This window comes from Phragmites australis, chromosome 24 (assembly GCF_958298935.1).
Source record: "Phragmites australis chromosome 24, lpPhrAust1.1, whole genome shotgun sequence".
In the NCBI taxonomy this organism is placed as follows: Eukaryota; Viridiplantae; Streptophyta; class Magnoliopsida; order Poales; family Poaceae; genus Phragmites; species Phragmites australis.
The window spans coordinates 13,378,917-13,398,300 of record NC_084944.1 but is presented as its reverse complement, the minus strand read 5'-3'; the positions used below and the strand labels follow the sequence as shown (position 1 = coordinate 13,398,300).

General features: G+C 42.5%; 1 protein-coding gene across 1 annotated transcript; it reads right to left on the bottom strand.

The window, feature by feature from the left end:
* Window positions 1-227: 227 nt before the first annotated feature.
* Window positions 228-4,707, bottom strand: LOC133907549 (CASP-like protein 5A3). The gene is made up of 3 exons (XM_062349610.1): window positions 4,316-4,707; window positions 883-1,015; window positions 228-700 (listed from the first exon to the last, which is right to left on the bottom strand). Exons 1-3 carry the CDS (start codon window positions 4,558-4,560, stop codon window positions 509-511), a joined length of 570 nt encoding a protein of 189 aa, XP_062205594.1. The 5' UTR covers window positions 4,561-4,707; the 3' UTR covers window positions 228-508.
* Window positions 4,708-19,384: the final 14,677 nt, after the last annotated feature.

The window sequence follows — 19,384 nt, the reverse complement described above, 5'->3', positions numbered from 1 at the left end:
GCGAAACTGTGTTTGCTATGTTAAAATTGTAATTAGTTTGAAACTTGGATTCAATATCAGCATGGATCTTCGGTAGTTGAGTTTGATCCTAACTTAACCGGGGGTGTAAAAATATCATCCTTGATCAAAAAGAAAAATTAGCATGGGTGTTGATAAGTGGTAACTCAACTGCCTCTTATGGACCAAAGATCAAAATGCTGTAAATAAAAAGACGCAAGTGAAAAAAATTACAGAAAAGCCATTATCTCAAGCTATATATGCTACATTCCAGGTTACAAGAAGCCTCATACAAGGGTTTAAAGAACAACAATTGCAGAGCTTTAGAACATCCCTCTCCGATACAAAAAGAAAAACATTCCACTATTTTGTACACACAATTCGGCCACATGCTACATTCCGAAGCCATTCATCAATTCCTGGTTGTATTATAATTAGCTGTACTGTGGTCACAAACCATAAACCAGTGCACAAACAATCCAAAATATTATGTTTTCTGCCTTCTACATCCTCATCTGGAGGCCATTGACCAGAAATTAAAGATGCAGGATGGCGCGAGTGCAAACCAGCTGATGAAAGCCATTGCGGTGGCAGTCTCAAAACTTGCACAGTGATTTTCTGCGCATATGTTAAGATCGTTACCAATGAGAACAGTTATGCCTGCTGATGCACATGCCGCACCCAACGTGAGTGTTCCCGTGATCTAGAAAGAAACATAGAGGTCATTAACTAGGTATTTGCATGCACATGGAAAAAAACCATTCTCAGCAGAGATAGTTCCTTCTAGGGGAAAGAAACAAGTGTGCATGGTCCTCACATACACTTGAATGTACACCAAATGACAGATGATTGTTTAAATGAGTAGCCTAGAATGAAATGACTCACCCCGTCTCCAATGGTAAATATACAAACTGCTTGGGGATTCCTTAAAGAACGTTTGACAAGAAGTGCATAAGCATCCACAAAGGCTAGTGAAAGGCTCCATAAGCATTGCAAAATGGCTGCCGCAACAAGGTAGCTGGTCAAAAGAGAGAAAAAAAACAATAATCAGTTTATTTTGTAGCTGAAGAGATATATAGAACATCATGTAGTGAGAAAATGAAACAGTCCACATCATCACTCAAGTGTGGCGGAGGTCCACTTTTCGCTCTCAGCTAAGCCACAATTTGAATAGCACCCTCAACCTGGGTTTTATATAGTTGAACCATGGTCAAAAGTCAAAAACCAGACACTGGCCGGATTGGGTTACAGAATTTTCAGTGTGTTAAGATTTACAACATCTTCAAATGTAATTTTTTGAAAAGTTTAAAGTATGCAAGATCAAGTGACCAACTACAAGCCTAAATACACCTACTTTGGAAAACAAGAGCCAGTATGCTGGTTTCAAAATTTTGTCCTCGACTATCAAAGCCAATGCAAATAAGCCATTAACGTCTCCCTTCAAAGTGGCATATTCATTCTGGGATGATATCACAAAAAATTGCCTACTTGGCTGCCAATTCGACAAAACAAAAAAGGTCTCCCACTCTCATCCATAGTTATCATGGCGTCGCCATATCGACGATATGGCGGCATGGCGATGTTTGGCTCCTTGCCACCGCGCTGGAGTGTATGGTGTACGCCATATCAGCGTGATGTCACCATGGCGCCGATAAGGCGTCGTGTGGCGTGCTTTTTTGTGTGGCGGCCACCATACGGGTTTAGTCAAGGGGGTCAGAAGGGGCCAAGGGGGACGAGAGCTCGAGTGGGTTTAGTGGAGACCGAGACCTGACCTAAGCGCTAGAGCCTGAGTTGGCAAGTCACGAGTCGCCACCGCCGCCGCCGCAGAGACCGAGAGCCTTCCGCTGCCAGTGGTCCTCGCCGTCCGCCGCCCCTGTTCAGATCCATCCGCCACAACGTGCCGCCAGTGCTCCGAGTTGTCTGCCCTCTGCTGCTAGTGCTCCGAGCCATCCACCGCCAGTGCTCCGAGCTGTCCGCAATGGCACATCCCTACGCTCCTTGGATCTACTCCGTCTGCCCTCCGCGGCCCTTGCGCCCCTAGGCCTGCTGCAGTGCTCCGTCTGCCCTCCGCCGCCCCTGCGCCTGCTCCAGTGCTCCGTCTGCCCTCCACCACCCCTGCGCCCTGGTTCGTCACTGCTCTCTCACTTCTCTCTGCTGATAATGATATGCTCTGTTAGTCTGCTGGTAGCTGCAGTAGGCCAATAGCTGTTAGTCCTCACAGTACAGCACTCCAGCAGTAATCCAGTAGCACTTAGAATTTGTAGCCTGCTGGTAGCACATTGCACATTGAACTTGTCTCTGCTGGTCTGCTGGAGTATTTGATAGAGTGATAGCGCATTGCACTTGCAGAAGTACTGAAGTAGATATATTAGCACTTGCACTTTGCACTTGCAGAATTAGATAACTAGATATGTAATATGTTAGCAGTTAGCATTTTGCACTTGCAGAAGTAGATAACTAGATATGTAATATGTTAGCAGTTAGCATTTTGCACTTGCACATTGCACTTGCAGAAGTAGATATGTTAGCAGTTTGCATTGGATGACTTTTGAGAGATGAGAGATTTGAAACTTTGAGAGATGACAGAGTTATGTCTTTTGTGCTACATTTACATTGCTATTTGTCTTTTGTGCTACATTTACATTGCTATTTGTCTTTTGTGCTACATTTACATTTATATTTCCTAATATCCTAGACTATAACTTTTGTGCTACATTTACATTGCCATTTGTTAATATCCTAGACAAACATGTGTGTATTCACCATGCCGATGTGTGTATGGCGTCGCCACGCCACGCGCCATAGAAGCTGTAAAGTTGTGAAGGTGGTGGGTCGTCGCGCCTCGCCACGCCACCGTAACAACTATGCTCTCATCGCTCACAAAGTTGCAGCCTCGCCCTCCTCTCCTGGACACTTGAATCATCACAGGCGACATCAGCTAATCCGCTAACTCAGATGCCACACCAATATAAGAATGTTGTAGTTGAAGGCCTAGGAGGATGGGATTATTTGCACCAATTTCCAAACTGAAGGTTCTAGTTAGATAGTTGTCTAGTTGAGGGTGAAATATTGACTTTTGTGGTAGTTAAAAGGTGTTAAGCCTGTAAAAATTGATCTTCTAATTTTCACAGATGTGTTTATGACCAGCAAACAAGATTGAAGCTAATTAGTTAAATATAATAAGAAAATTTATCTGAACCGAAAATGCTGCAAGAAAAATTGAGGTAATATCATGATGAAAGAATATGGTCATGCTACTAACTTAATATGAAATTGCCAATCCTCTTTCAAGATGCCAGAATAATTTAAAACATGTGCAATATTTAATCGCAGAGTTATCAGTATGTCTCTTGGGAAAATGAGGAGCACAACGACAATTTTTTCCTGAAAACATTGAAAAATATATATGTTCTTATCTTATCAACATGGTGCCACTAACAAAAGAACCAAAAAGCACCTCTTCTTCAAAGCTTGAGGCTCTTAGAATCCCTTTTACCTCTTTCAAACAGTGACCTATGGTACGCATCCACAGGAAAATAGACATGGGCTCAAAACTAATTTTGTTTTTCCTATAAGAAGTCCATTTTGTTCTCTCTTTTTCTCTCTCTACTCAAAATTTCTTTAGATTTTTTCCGGTAATCTATGGAAATGCAACAACTCAAGTATCCCTATGCTTCGGAATCCTGTGAGATATCATACCATGTGACATTCGGTTCTGCGTTCCAAAGAGGCCTTTTAGAGGGATGAGAGTATTCCTTATTTTTCTGTTAGTCTTGTGCTTAGAGATGAAGTGATGATGTCCATCTCATTCCATTCCTCCAAGCAAAGAAAAACATGATGGATGATTTAGCACTAGGACCAACCCATTCCTCAAGCCGAACACACCACTATCCTCATAGTGCGGTGGTATTCTAGACTTAATAATCCAGAAAAGGTTGAAAACTGATTTAGCTCAAGCTTACTGAGCAATTCATAATTCTACACCTTCACATGCGCTCAGCTGGAAGTCGGTGCAGTAGAAAGTTTCGAGGAAACCATACTTCTCAAAATTTCCTTTTCCTTTGTGAAATAAAACTTTTTGAGTTACTCAGTATGTAAGCTCATGATGTATCAAACACATCACGGCATCACCCAACCAACTGCACAAGATAGAATTCATATACCATGGGTACCAAGACAACTAATTTTTTGTGACATAGGAGGCTCAAGGCTTAGAAATCTCCAAGGCAAGAAACATGCTAGATCACTACCAATCCTTTTCCAGCGCGTCAAACTTCAGAGGAAAGGGGATTCAAGAAAGGGGGCAAGACCGACGGACCTGAAGGCCGAGACGGACGGGAAATCGTTGGTGGACGCCATGACGGCGAGCGCGGCGGCTGCGAAGAATGCTTGCGCGAGGCGGAGGCCGAGCCCCGCGGGCGTCCCCGGCGCCCCCGGCGGGTCTTTCATTCGTACCCCACGCGGGTGCGCGACGCCCTCCACCTCCCCCTGCGGCTGCGCCGGCGCCGTCGGCGGCGGCGGCGGCGCCTCCACAGGGTGGACCGCTGGCCGGCTCGCCCGCATCGCCCCTAGCTCCTCCACTCCCGCTTCCGCGATCAGCGGCGCGCCGGCATCTGATCTCGCCGGGGCTGGGTGGGACGGAGCCGGGGTTCGGGAGATTTGAGGGGGAGGGTTGGGTGGGATGAGGAAGAGGAAGAGGAGCACGGGGGCGTAGTACGACCGCTGTCTCTCTCTTTTCTCTCCTCTGGTTTTCCTTTCGGTTTTAACCTCTTTCAAACAGTGACCTATGGACGAAGCGTGGGGCCCGCATGTGGAATTCTGGGTAGTAGCGGCTTTCGTCGGGTGAGGAAATTTTCATCGACGCGTTGATTCCTAGGGCAGCTTATGGTTATCTTCGGCTGCAATTTTTTATTTTTTCATATTTTTTAAAAGATTATATTTTAAATTTTTTATATCTTATAATTTGTAAAGTTATTTTTTATTTTCTCGGTTTTAAGAGCGAGTTCTTTAAGATTTCTCTCCAAAAAACAAGATCACTCTTCATATCAGTTTCATCTTCACTCATATCTATTTCTCTTATTTATTCATGTTACATAATAAGAGGTAGCTATTATCTATAATTATTGGAGCTGTTTTTAAAGGTGGAGGTTTCTTTCTGTATGGATAGGTCAAAACGTTTTTTTTTCATGATGCAAACTCACGCCAATACGCCCATATTACACTTAGATCAGGATTTGAAACCTTATAGATTAAGTTTTATCCTCACGTTTTCACCATTACACCATGAGGTCAAAGTGTTTGGTGGGTTCTGCAAGTAACCCATATACATATACAAGAGTTTGGGGTAACGTAAATATTAAAATGGAAGAAACGTGGGATTTTTTTAATTCTGTATTTTTTTTTCTATAAAATTAAACTGATTTTTATAAAATTTCTGTACTAAAATTCGTGCGTTTCAAAGAGCACGAGATTAGGAAAAGCCCTTAAGGGGGTGTACGGAGGATTTGGGATAGCAGCGAGAAGCAGGGTTCAATTTATCCACGGTAACTGGTCAAAAATTACGGTTATCGAGCTTACCGTTTGAGCTTGACTTTTGCTCTTGCCTCCTCATCTTCATATGTGGGTGAGGAGTTTGCTTGCTTCTGAGGGCAAGATTCTTGGCACCAGATAAAGAGGAAGATTCAACCTCCATGTTCATGGTCATTTCATAAGCAGTGATCTTGTCGAGAACTTGGCTTAGAGTCATCTTTCAAATATCATTATTGTTGTTGATTATAGAGACTACCAACTTGTACTTTGGAAGAAGAGCTTGAAGTATTATTCTCACCACTTGATCATCTCTAATTGGCGTAAAACCTAGCCCATTAATCTCATTGACAAGAATATTTAAACGTGAGTACATGTCATTAGCACTTATATACGGAAGTTGTTTGATGCTATTGAGCTTAATGACTAACACATGATATTTCTTATTGCACACATCTTTTATGCCTTCATATATTTCAATAAGGTTAGTTCAAATATCATGTGCATTAGTGAGAAAATATACTCGATCGAATGCATCAATGCTTAGAGATGATAAAATGATACTCTTCGCTAAAGCATCGAATTGTCTCTCCTTGTTTGTAATGCATTCCTTCATCCCATCCTCGGTGACTCTCCAAGCATTTAAATCTTTGGCTTCCAAATGACAAGTTATTAGAAATTTTCAACGGAGGAAATGAGTACCATCAAAACATGGAGCATTAGCGGTATCCATCCCTACCTTGGATGTCACAACTCATTAGGGGGTAAAGCCTAACGGATCCAAAATGAGACTACAAATCAAATGCCACTGGGATTGGTGTGTCCTTGTGAAAAGGTGTGAGCCTCGACTCTGATACCAATTGTAGGGGATCGGTGATGTCCTAAAAGGGGGTGAATTAGGACACTTAAAACCTAATCGGCTTCAAAAACTTCACAAAATAAACCTATAACAATTTCTATCTAAATGTGCTCTAGGGGTGTCTAGTGTGTTTACTCCATTCAAAAGGTTTGCAACCTATAGCCAATCCTAGCAAACTACTTTAGAAATGTAAATACATAAAGGTAAGTTGCAAGTATATAAATGTAGAACGTAAAGATGATAGAGAGAACAAACTCAGCACAAGAGATTTTTATCATGTGGTATCGATGGCATAAACAGCACCCGGTCATAGCTCTTAAGCCACCTAGGCTTCAAGTAGGTTGAGCCACCAAGCCACCAAGACAATACCTCACCACAAGCCTCTCTTTCGGTCACTTGCCACCGTTTTTACTTCTCAATAATACCACAAGCCTCACCAAGCCACTTCTCACCGTGTATTAGTCCAGTGTGTATAACCCTCTTATTATCGGACCATCTGGTGTATACAACTTCTCACACCTCTGATCACCTTCTAGAAAATACTCTAATGAAGCCTTTGGTGTATTCCTTTTCTGAACACCAGACCATCCCGTGAGTTCAAACCATTCTCTGAAGATTTGCACTTCTCCTATAAAATGCTCTGGTCTGCACACTTTCTGAGCACCAGACCATCCGGTGTACTTTTCTTCTTTTTCTCCTCGAGCTAAAAAATACTTTGATGTGTAAAACAATCAGAGTACTGGAACATCCGTTGAGGTCATTTTTCCTGGGACTTCTTGTTGGTGATATGCCCTAGAGGCGATCGAGTTTGCGGATTGGATCTGCTAATGGGCTTTAATGTTGATTAAAGGATCATTAGGGTTTAGAGTCATAATGGGCTTTAATGTTGATTAAAGGCCCATTAGCGTGCTCTATATAAGAATAGGCAGGGGCTAAGGCGCATTGAGTTTTTTTCGGAAAAACAGATCTTGCCACCAAAAACCCTGGCCGCCTCCTATTCCCGAACTCCCTTCGAAACTCTAGCTGGGCGCGCGATGCTAGCACACCGGCGCACGGTGATTCCATCCTTGTACGTGTGGATACCGTAGAGGCGCTGCTACTATTGCAGTGCTGATCTGCTCGGGGGTACTCGGGACGTGCTCGGGGGTACTCGGGAAGTGCTCGGGGTACTCGGGACGTGCTCGGGGGTGCTCGGGACGTGCTCAGGGTACTCGAGACGTGCTCGGGGGTGCTCAGGACGTGCTCGGAGGTACTCGGGTTGTGCTCGGGAGTACTCGGGACGTACTCGCGAGTACTCGAAAGGTGCTCGGGACGTGGTTGACGATCGACTACTTGACGTGCACGACGTTGGATTGGTCTACTCCAACTCTTCTTCCGCTGCACTGCTCGTCAAGTGGTAATGATTCATGATCCCCTACTCGCATGGCTTCCTAGTTAAATGCGGTAGAGAAAATTTATTTTGTGCTAGCGTAGCCTACCCGTTCCCCAACACTTCTCCAATTCAATTAATCCCCAACACTTCTCCAATTCAATCCCGTCGCGTACACGCATAGATTGTTGTAATAACATGAGCACTTCGCGACATTAGAATTCGATTCTACGCTTAACTCGTTTTTGCAGAGAATGTTGTGACTGGTATGGCCTTGTGATATGTGATGCATGTGTGTAATTTTTCATGGCCTGCGTGTCATGGTTAATTGCAGCCCAAGGCTGTCATGTTATTATATAACGGCCTGCGTGTCAACTTGTGATGCTTCTTCTCATGTAATTTATCTAGTGCTATTAGGTGTAATAGACTAGAACAAGATCATGGAGATTTGAAGCATGATGACTCGGAGGACAGGAACCGTGGCGATGAAGATCACCATGTGAAGGGGCCATACTATGTCACAGTTAATATGATTGCCTGTGATGTTTTTATGTTCCTGTCATACTATTCTTTCATATTTTATATGTGGTGGATATGATTTTCATGATAGAGTAGTTTCCCTCAGAAAAATCAAGAGTAATTGATGCCCTTCCAATAGCTGCACCTACAAATGTTTTGATCATTGTGTGGTAGGTCTGCCAAAGCAGGGTGCCATCATTTATCTTAACTAGTTAGAGTGGATGTCGGACATCCACACGCATAGTATTGGTTTACTTGATAAAGCTATCAAAACGGTTTTGGGCTTTGGGGCATGGTGTTGGGCGCCGGAGCATTCGATGCCACCCAACAAACAAGAGTCACATAGGGATGTGATTAGCAAGGCGTTGCTTACCTATGTCACTAAGTTTCTAGCAATGATGCCAAAGCTCACTAGAACTTAGTTGAATATGGATCTTGATCCTCTATATGTTGTTAGAGGAAAACACATATAGTGGAGTATCTTTTGTTAAATTGTTTAATAGAAGATTCACATAGGCATAGTGCTGAACCTGCATTTTCTATTGTAGATTATGGCACCGGCCGCTAGTAACACTTCCAGTTTTAATTTGCGATCAATTCTTGAAAAAGAGAAGCTTTATGGAACAAACTTTATTGATTGGTATAAAAATCTGAGAATTGTTCTCAAACAAGAGAAAAAGGAATATGTTCTAGAGGTCCCCTATCCTGATGAACCAGCTGATAATGCTCCTGCCGCAGATCGGAGGGCTTATGAGAAGCACACCAACGATTCACTGGATGTTAGCTGCCTCATGCTTGCCTGTATGTCCTCTGAGCTTCAGAAGCAATATGAGAACAGGGATGCCCATGATATGATTGTGGGACTCCGAGGCATGTTTGAGAACCAAGCTCGGGCCGAGAGGTACAACACCTCAAAGTTCTTGTTTGCGTGCAGGTCAACAGAAGTCAGTCCAGTCAGTCCTCATGTGATCAAAATGAGTGGTTACATTGAGAGCCTGGAAAAACTTGGTTTTCCCCTTAGCCCTGAGTTGGCTATGGATGTAATTCTCCAGTCGCTCCCTGCGAGCTTCGAGCCGTTCATTTTGAACTTTCATATGAACAGCATGGAGAAAAGCATGGCTGAATTGCATGGGATGCTAAAAACTGCTGAGGAAAGCATTAAGAAGAGCTCTAGTCATGTGATGATGGTTCAAAAGGATAGCAAGAAGAGAAAGCGCAAGGGCAAGGCTAAAACTTTGGATGAGATCTCGAGTTCTAAGCCTAAACCTGTTGGAAAGCCCAAGGCTAGCCCTGCCACTTCTGACACTTGCGACCACTGCCATAAGACTGGTCATTGGCAGAGGAACTGCAAATTGTACTTGGAAGAACTCAAAAAAAAAGAAGGGAAGTAAGACTTCCTCTTCAGGTATAAATGTTATTGAAATTAATCTTGCTACTCGTCCTGATGATTCATGGGTATTTGATACCGGATCAATGATTCATACTTGCAAATCGTTACAGGGACTGAAAAGGACTAGGAAGTGTGCAAGAGGCGAATTGGATGCTCGTGTCGGCAATGGTGCAAAAGTTGCTGCGTTGGCCGTTGGCGTTTACTCCTTATCGCTACCCTCAGGATTAGTTTTGGAATTAAATAATTGTTATTATATTCCTGCCTTGGGCAAAAACATTATCTCTTCTTCATGTTTGGAAGAAGATGGTTATGAATTCATAATAAAGAACAAGTGTTGTTCGATATTTTTGAATGGTATGCTCTATGGTAATTGTCCATTAGTAAATGGATTATATATATTGGATCTTGAGGATATAACTATTTATAACATTGATACAAAGAAGCCTCGGCTTGATGATTTGAATCCCACTTTTGTTTGGCATTATCGATTAGGTCATATAAATGAGAAGCGTATGCAGAAGCTCCATAAAGATGGTCTTCTACATTCATTTGATTTCGAATCATTTGATACATGCGAGTCTTGTTTACTTGGCGAGATGACTAAGATGCCTTTCACTGGTCGAAGTGAGAGGACAAATGAATTATTGGCCCTAGTACATACAGATGTATGTGGACTGATGAGTTCTACAGCTAGAGGTGGTTTTCAGTATTTCATTACTTTCACCGATGACTTTAGTAGATATGGTTACATCTACCTAATGAGGCACAAGTCTGAATCCTTTGAAAAGTTCAAGGAATTCCAGAATGAAGTACAAAATCATATAGGCAAGACAATTAAATTTCTGCGATCAGATCGTGGAGGTGAATATTTGAGCCATGAATTTGGTGATCTTAGGCAATGTGGAATCGTTCCACAATTGACTCCACCAGGTACGCCACAATGGAATGGGGTGTCCGAGCGGAGGAACCGAACTTTGTTAGACATGACCCGGTCGATGATGAGCCAATCTGATCTTCCATTGTCCTTCTGGGGATACGCTCTAGAAACTGCTGCTTTCATGTTAAACAGGGTTCCATCTAAGGCTGTAGAGAGGACACCATATGATGAGGACATCACTCCCTCGGATACATACAATGATCCTCCATTGAACCCTAGCCTCCGTCGTTTATTTTCCCCACTTTCTTCCCATTTTGTCCTCTAATTCGGAGTCGTTTCTCAAATCGGGCATAACTTTCGCGTACGAACTCCGTTTTCAGAAAAGTCACAGAGTTTTTCGCATCGAAATGGCGAAGAGCTGCTGGTCCTTATAAGATAATTGAGAAAATAAATGATAATGCATATAAACTTGAGTTGCCACCCGAGTTCGGGGTTAGTCCTTCTTTTAACATTGCAGATTTGAAACCTTACTTGGGAGCCGATGATGAGCTTGAGTCGAGGACGACTCCAATTCAAGAGGGGGAGGATGATGAGGACATCACTCCCTCGGATACATACAATGATCCTCCATTGAACTTTCAAGGTCCAATCACAAGAGCTCGCGCACGACAATTAAATTTAGAGGTGAGCTCGTTCCTAAGCAACTCTTTATATAATTTTGAGAATAGATTACTACCTAATGATTATGTGTTGCTTAGGAATCATGGAGAGGACAAGGAGACACATAGAGGAAGGCTTGGAGGCGTGGAGGAGCAGCTAGGACGTCCAACAACAGCAGGAGGTCCAGTCCAACTCGAGTCCGAATCAGCCTGACCTCCAGGACCAGCGAGCAGTAAAACGGACGCCCAGGACGCATCCGGACTCCGTTTTCGACAATTCACATATGGTTGGAAAGATAATTTCATAAGGAAACCAATGGCGTTGGTTTGAGGTCCAAATTCCTTCCGAGTCAACGGGAAACGTCGAAACAAGTCAGCGTCCAGAATCTGTCCCGGTGCTGCGTCACCGTTTTTGGTCCGTTGGGCCGTGTATCGTCGTTGAGCCCATTAGGGGGGCGTGACCAGGGGGTGTGACGACCCTAGACCCTTATTATCAGCCGCTGCCGCTCTCGTTAGGGTGGGTTTTGCTTAGATTATTCTGTCAAGAACAGTTTCACCGTTTCGTCGGTTTGTGAGACCCCAACTCGTGAGATTAATCATTCATCTGCAATTTGGTTGCATTCTTCCTTGTTCTTGCTTGTGTTCTTCGATTCACAGGCAAGGATTTTATCCTTCTTGGTGAGGTCAACCGTGCAACGCCGGTTGATAACCAGAGGAGACGTGGTGCTGCGATTGCGGGGTTTCGGATCGTGTTGTTCGGAAGCCGGATCGACTTGTGTCTTGTTTCCACCAAATCGAGAGTTATCAGAACCTTTCGGAAGATCGGGAACCCTTGTTCATATTACCATATGAGATATGGACCGGGAAGCGTCCCGGATTGTCTTTCCTTAAGATATGGGGTTGTGAGGCTTATGTAAAACGTTTGTCGTCTGATAAGCTCACTCCCAAATCTGATAAATGCTTCCTTGTGGGGTATCCTAGGGAAACCAAAGGATATTATTTCTATAACCGGGAAGAAGGCAAAGTGTTTGTCGCCCGGAATGGTGTCTTTCTTGAGAAAGAGTTTCTCGCGAAGAGAGTTAGTGGGAGCACGGTGCAACTCGAAGAAATTCGGGAACCACTTGAAAGTGTTTCAGCTCCTATTGAACCACAACTCGGTATGCAAGATGTTGCAGAACCTGTTGTCGAGGCACCAGCCCCACGTCGGTCGGAAAGGTTCAGTCGTGCACCCGAGCGGTTTATGTTCCTAACCACAGAGTAGCGTGACATATTATTGTTGGACAATGATGAACCTAAGACTTACTCGGAAGCAATGGTGGGACCAGACTCTGAAAAATAGCTTGGAGCCATGAGATCCGAGTTAGAATCCATGCGAGAAAACCAAGTTTGGAACTTGGTCGATCCACCTGATGGTGTGAAAACTATCGAGTGTAAATGGGGTTTTAAGAAAAAGATAGACGTTGATGGAAATGTTCACATCTATAAGGCACGATTGGTGGCGAAAGGTTTCAGGCAAATTCAAGGTGTTGATTATGATGAAACGTTTTCGTCCGTCGCAATGCTAAAGTCTATTCGGATTCTCCTAGCAATTGCTGTATATTTCGACTATGAGATATGGCAAATGGATATTAAAACGGCTTTCCTTAATGGAAACCTAAGTGAGGATGTGTACATGACACAGCCTAAAGGTTTTGTCAATCCAAAAAATGCTGGGAAGATTTGCAAGCTGCAAAAGTCCATCTATGGACTAAAGCAAGCTTCTCGGAATTGGAATCTTCGTTTTGATGAAGTGATCAAAGGGTTTGGTTTCATCAAGAATGAAGAAGAGCCTTGTGTTTACAAAAGGACTAGTGGGAGCGCACTTGTGTTTCTGGTCTTATATGTGGATGACATATTATTGATCGGAAATAATATTCCAATGCTCGATGCTGTCAAATCTTCATTGCAAAAGAGTTTCTCAATGAAAGATTTAGGAGAGGCAGCATACATATTGGGCATAAAGATCTATAGAGATAGGTCGAGAAGGCTAATCGGATTAAGCCAGAGCATGTACATTGACAAGGTATTGAATCGGTTCAATATGCAGGATTCCAAGAAAGGTTTCTTGCCAATGTCACATGGCATCACTCTCAGCAAAAATCAATGTCCTTTGACATCTGATGAGCTCGAGAGGATGAGTGCGATCCCGTATGCTTCTGCTATCGGGTCCATCATTTATGTTATGTTTTGTACACGCCCAGATATCTCCTATGCTCTAAGTATTACGAGCAGATATCAATCGAACCCAAGTGAATGTCACTGGGCTATAGTAAAGAGTATCCTCAAGTACATGAGAAGAACTAAGGATATGTTCCTAGTCTATGGAGGTGAGGAGGAGCTCGTTGTAAATGGTTACATCGATGCTAGCTTCCAAACCGACAAGGACAACTCGAGATCGCAATCTGGTTTTGTGTTTTGCCTTAATGGAGGTGCGGTGAGTTGGAAGAGTTCCAAGCAAGAAACGGTTGCTGATTCCACGATGGAGGCCGAGTATATCGCAGCTTCGGAAGCTGCAAAAGAGGCTGTTTGGATCAGAAAATTTGTTTCTGAGTTGGGTGTGGTCCCTAGTGCGTCCAGTCCAATGGACCTCTATTGTGACAATAGTGGTGCCATTGCACAAGCCAAGGAGCCTAGGTCGCACCAGAAGTCTAAGCACATACTTCGGCGCTATCACCTCATTCGAGAGATTATTGATAGAGGTGATGTAAAAATATGCAAGGTGCACACGGATTCGAATATTACTGATCCGTTGACGAAGCCTCTCTCACAGCCCAAGCATGAGGCACACTTGAGCTCTATGGGTATTAGATACTTGCGGGATAGACTCTAGTGCATGTGAGAGAATGTGTTCTGTCTATGCTAATGTACTTTTGGATAATTGTTATCTGGTTCCATGAATAATTATCATTTACATTGATCAGCAAGTATGTGACTTGTTTGTGAAACTCTTTGTTTTTATGATGTTATTCTAAATAGTCCCTAATCTCATATCATTGTGTGGGACAATAATGATTTATAGATTAGCACATTTGACTGAATGATGATCATATTTCACGGATCATAGATATGGAGATATCAAATTAGTAATGTGGACACATGTTAGAGAACATGATGTTGGATAGACCCACCCTGAGATACTGCTGGGATTGTTATTTTTAATGTGCCATCAGTTGTTATCTCAAATGGTGTACCTACAGAATCCTTTGACCTGAGATCATCATTGATTCCAGAATGTGTAGTAACACACTTAGGGGCTTCCAAACGCTATTCCGTAACTGGGTAGTTATAAAGGTTGCTTTCGGGTATGTTATGAAACATGTCGTGGGATGTGAGTGATCAAGATGGAATTTACCCCTCCTAAATAACGGGAGAGATATCTCTGGGCCCCTCGAGGTAGTAGGATTGGAAAGTGCATGGCCATGCCAATGTGATTAAAGAGTTAATCATGGTGAATCCACTACTTGATCGAGTGAATGGTCGAGCTATCACAAGGGTGGCACGAATCTCGCCTTGAGCTTGACTGATATCGTGTGGTAAAGGGATTGGTGCATGAGTATATCAAGGTTCAGCCGATATGATCTTTGTGTGCATTTGGGAGTCAATATGTCCTGCTAGGTACCGCTATTGACTTGCAATTCGGAAAAGGGTTTCCGGATAGCGGCCGTTTACACATGAACCTAACGGGTCATACACTTAAGGGGATGGAATATAAAACTTGTACTGACTAGTGCAAGTGGGAGATTGTTGGTGATATGCCCTAGAGGCGATCGAGTTTGCGGATTGGATCTGCTAATGGGCTTTAATGTTGATTAAAGGACCATTAGGGTTTAGAGTCATAATGGGCTTTAATGTTGATTAAAGGCCCATTAGCGTGCTCTATATAAGAATAGGCAGGGGCCAAGGCGCATTGAGTTTTTTCGGAAAAACAGATCTTACCACCAAAAACCCTGGCCGCCTCCTATTCCCGAACTCCCTTCGAAACCCTAGTCGGGCGCGCGGTGCTAGCACACCGGTGCACGGCGATTCCATCCTTGTACGTGTGGATACCGTAGAGGCGCTGCTACTATTGCTGTGCTGATCTGCTCGGGGGTACTCGGGACGTGCTCGGGGGTGCTCGGGACATGCTCGGGGTACTCGGGACGTGCTCGGGGGTGCTCGGGACGTGCTCGGGGTACTCAGGACGTGCTCGGGGGTGCTCGGGACGTGCTCGGAGGTGCTCGGGACGTGCTCGGAGATACTCGGGACGTGCTCGGGGGTGCTCGGGACGTGCTCGGAGGTACTCGGGTTGTGCCCGGGAGTACTCGGGACGTACTCGCGAGTACTCGGAAGGTGCTCGGGACGAGGTTGACGATCGACTACTTGACGCGCACGACGTTGGATTGGTTTGCTCCAACTCTTCTTCCGCTGCACTGCTCGTCAAGTGGTAATGATTCATGATCCCCTACTCTCATGGCTTCCTAGTTGAATGCGGTAGAGAAAATTTATTTTGTGCTAGCGTAGCCTACCCGTTCCCCAACACTTCTCCAATTCAATCAATCTTTATCCCAGCTATGATGACTTCTTCATGTATTACATCCATGAGAGCTACTAAGGCATATACTAGAAAATATGTTAGTCTCATTGATTATATTGTTAATAATAACCAAAATCACATACTTGCCCTAAAAGGGCTATGTTTGCTACAATATCATATGAATTGTGATTTTAAGACTAACATGTGTTGCAAGGGATATCTTTTGTAGTGTCATGGAGTAATCTACAAGTTCCCGGAGGTATAGAATGGTTATTCATCAATTGGTATTTTTTCAATTCATTTGATCATTTAAGCTACCTCCATATATAATATGGCTTAAACTTCCTATTTTATCATATTCTCTACTTGTGCATATGTTTTATTCTCATTATATGTGTGCACACATATAAGGGGTGTGTAGACCATGTTATGTTGTTTTCATGAATTATGATAAATATATTTTCATTTCAAATAGTACCCACATAGCTCATTTCAATTGCATAGTTGGTATCATACATTTTAATTAGATGCCTACAAGTAGTATCATCTTATTGGATCATGGTTCATGAAGATCTCTCCCATATGCTCTAATATTTTCCCTTGAGTTCAACATATATTTGTACCCTTTTTAAGATTGTTGATAAAGGGGAGAATTTTGATGGCCAAAGCAAGTTCAAGTTGCATGATGCAAGATTATTGAAGATTGTTGACAAAGGGAGAAACATGATGCAAGAAGCGTGCATAAAAGGATTACAAGTGATATCAAGACAAGAAGCGTGCAAAAATCAAAGAGTTCTTGTATGGATCGATCAAGAGAGATTGTGACAATGGAGAAAGGGAGAGAATTATCTCCATGACAGTCACAACAAAAAGGGGATAAAGTGAAGGTAAGAACAAGGTATAATAAAGATGAGATCTTTCCCATACAATTAGTTCATTTTCAATTGCTATAATTGATTTTTCTTACAATTGGTATTATTAGTTGTTCTTACCATGCATCCAAACAAAGTAGTAAATTTTTGTGCATTTTATAATTGTTGTCATTCATTATTTATGCACTTTACATTTGGTATCATCTATGTTTTGCCACTTGCGTTGATTGTATTGTCATCAATCACCACAAAAAAGGAAGATTGTAGTGAACATGGCCCTATTAGGGTATGCATGCGATTTTGATGATTAATGCAACATAGTTAATAGGGTTAACATGTTTGTCAAGTATATACTTTAGTAGGTCTCATGGATGCAATATATGAAGAAGTCACCAAAGCTGAACTCAAGAAAGTTTGAATCGGACGAGTTCAGGAAAAATTGCACTCACTGGATGGTCCGGTGCTCAAAAAAGATAACTTAATGGATAGTCCAGTGTTCATAAAATATTTCACTAGAGTGTTTTTAGTCAACAAAGAAAATGAAGACCTCATTGGATGGTTCGGTGTTATGATGAAGTGTACACTAGACGCTTCATCGGAGAATTTTCTAGAAGGCTTTTAGTGGACAGAAGAGTTGTATACACTAGATAGTCCAGTGCTTAGAGAGTGTATACCGAAAGCTTCATCGGAGCATTTTTTGGAAGGTTTTCAGAAGAAGAGAAATTGTATACATCAGATGGTCCGGTGATCAGAGGACACACCGGACAAATGCACAGTGAGAATTGGCTCAGTTGGCTAAAGTATACACACCGGATAGTTCGGTGACGGAGTTCAAGTTAACACAAGAATATTTGGCGTTCACAAATGAGTTTGAGTGGGGTTCCAACGGCTAGTTGCTACTACTGTACACACTGGATGATCTGATGTTGGTACTGTTGTTGACTCCGGATCATCCAGTGTTCATAGTTTGTTTAAGCCATTGGAGCAACGACTAGTTTGCAACATTGAGCCTGTAAATACCCCTCACTCGGCCATTTGAGTGTGCTAGAGTCAGAGAAGCTCATAAACTCTTGAGAAGACATCCAAGCCATTAAAGTGTTAAAGTAATCATTCAAGACAATTAAGCACAAGATTAAGGGAATGATTAGTGCTATTAGGGTTAGAGAGAATTATTATAGGTGTTGCTACCTAGAGAGGGGATCAAGGAGTGATCATATATTGTACTAAGTGGTATGTCGACATCTTAGAGTCTTAGTGACTCGCCAGCATCGTGAGCCTTGGTGGCTCATACTTGTTGACCCTCCAACTTAGTGTAGAGTAGTGGTAAGACGCTTGTATGAAGACGAGAAGACCCTTGTTTTGGTGGCCCAAGCTCCGAATTAAAGATGTCGGCAAGTGACTGGAAGAGATGCTTGTGGTGAGACCTTACCTTGGTGATTCAATCTACTTGAGGCTTAGGTGGCTTAAGGGTTATGACCAGGTGCCGTCCGAGAGTTATAGTCTAGATGGCTGCTTCAACGTAGACTAGGGGTAACGTTTATATTATCGATACCACGAGATAAAAATCTATTATACTGATATTACTCTCTCTACCATCTTTACATTTTCACATTTACATACTTACAACTTACCTTTATATATTTACTTTCCTAGAGTAGTTTGTTAGAATTGGCTATAGATTACAAACATTTTGAACGGTAAAATAGACATACTAGATAAATCTAAAATATATTTAAATAGAAATTGATATATATTTATCTTGTAAAATTTTAGAACCAATTAATTTTAAATATCCTAATTCACTCCCCTCTCACCGATCCTCTACATATAACTTGTAATAAAGAAGTGAGGATGTTGACTTAAAACAGTTTTTCTTCCACCGGGAAGTGTGAAATTTAATATTGATGCTCATAGCTGACCTTTGAACCTTTTTTGTGCACATGAGATCATCGAGGATTAAATTTAGAGATCAGCATCTTGAAATGACATCGCAATGGGGAACGAAACCAAGAGACAATAAGAGGCATAACCATAAAACATATGGCCAGAACCAATAAGGAGAATAGTTTGTGTATTGTGGTCGATGTTGAATCGCATTGTACAATAGGAGTATAATTTAGCATGAAAAGTGCGCTCGAGATATTTGGAAATCCTTCAACCGCCGCTGAGATTTAGGGCTGAGATGGGTATTAGTTTGTTTGACAGATCCTTTTGAATTAAGCAGTGATGTAATCATGCTCATCTGCGACCCATTGGGTTGATTGCTTGTGCCAGGCACTTGCAGACATCAAGCCAGCGATTCATATCTTCATGTACCAGGACTAAATCTCCTCATTGCTATCACTTTTCTCCCTTAACAAGCCATAGACTTTCCTTCGCCATATGCTAGTCATCTATCCTCAAATCTGGTACAATTAGGCAGAATATGCCTTTCACAAAATGAGCTTGTCTGAGAAGATTTATCTATGCATTGGCTGCAAACTCAATGCTACATCAACTAATTTCCACTTAGAGAGAAGATATAGTGAAGTAACTCGTCTTCGAATCAATTTTGGTTGGAGTTCAAAAAACTAATAAAAATAAAGTAAATTCAAGGAAGTGTTTCTGTAAGACCAACATACTTTCCTGGAGAACCGGTAAAAGCTTCTGCCACGAAGAACGGTTGTGATAAGAACCGCTCAATTTTTCATGCTCTTGCTAGCGATCAAATACAAGGATTTATTGAACCTCTATTTGGACACATGCTTTTCTTAGGTTTCAAGAA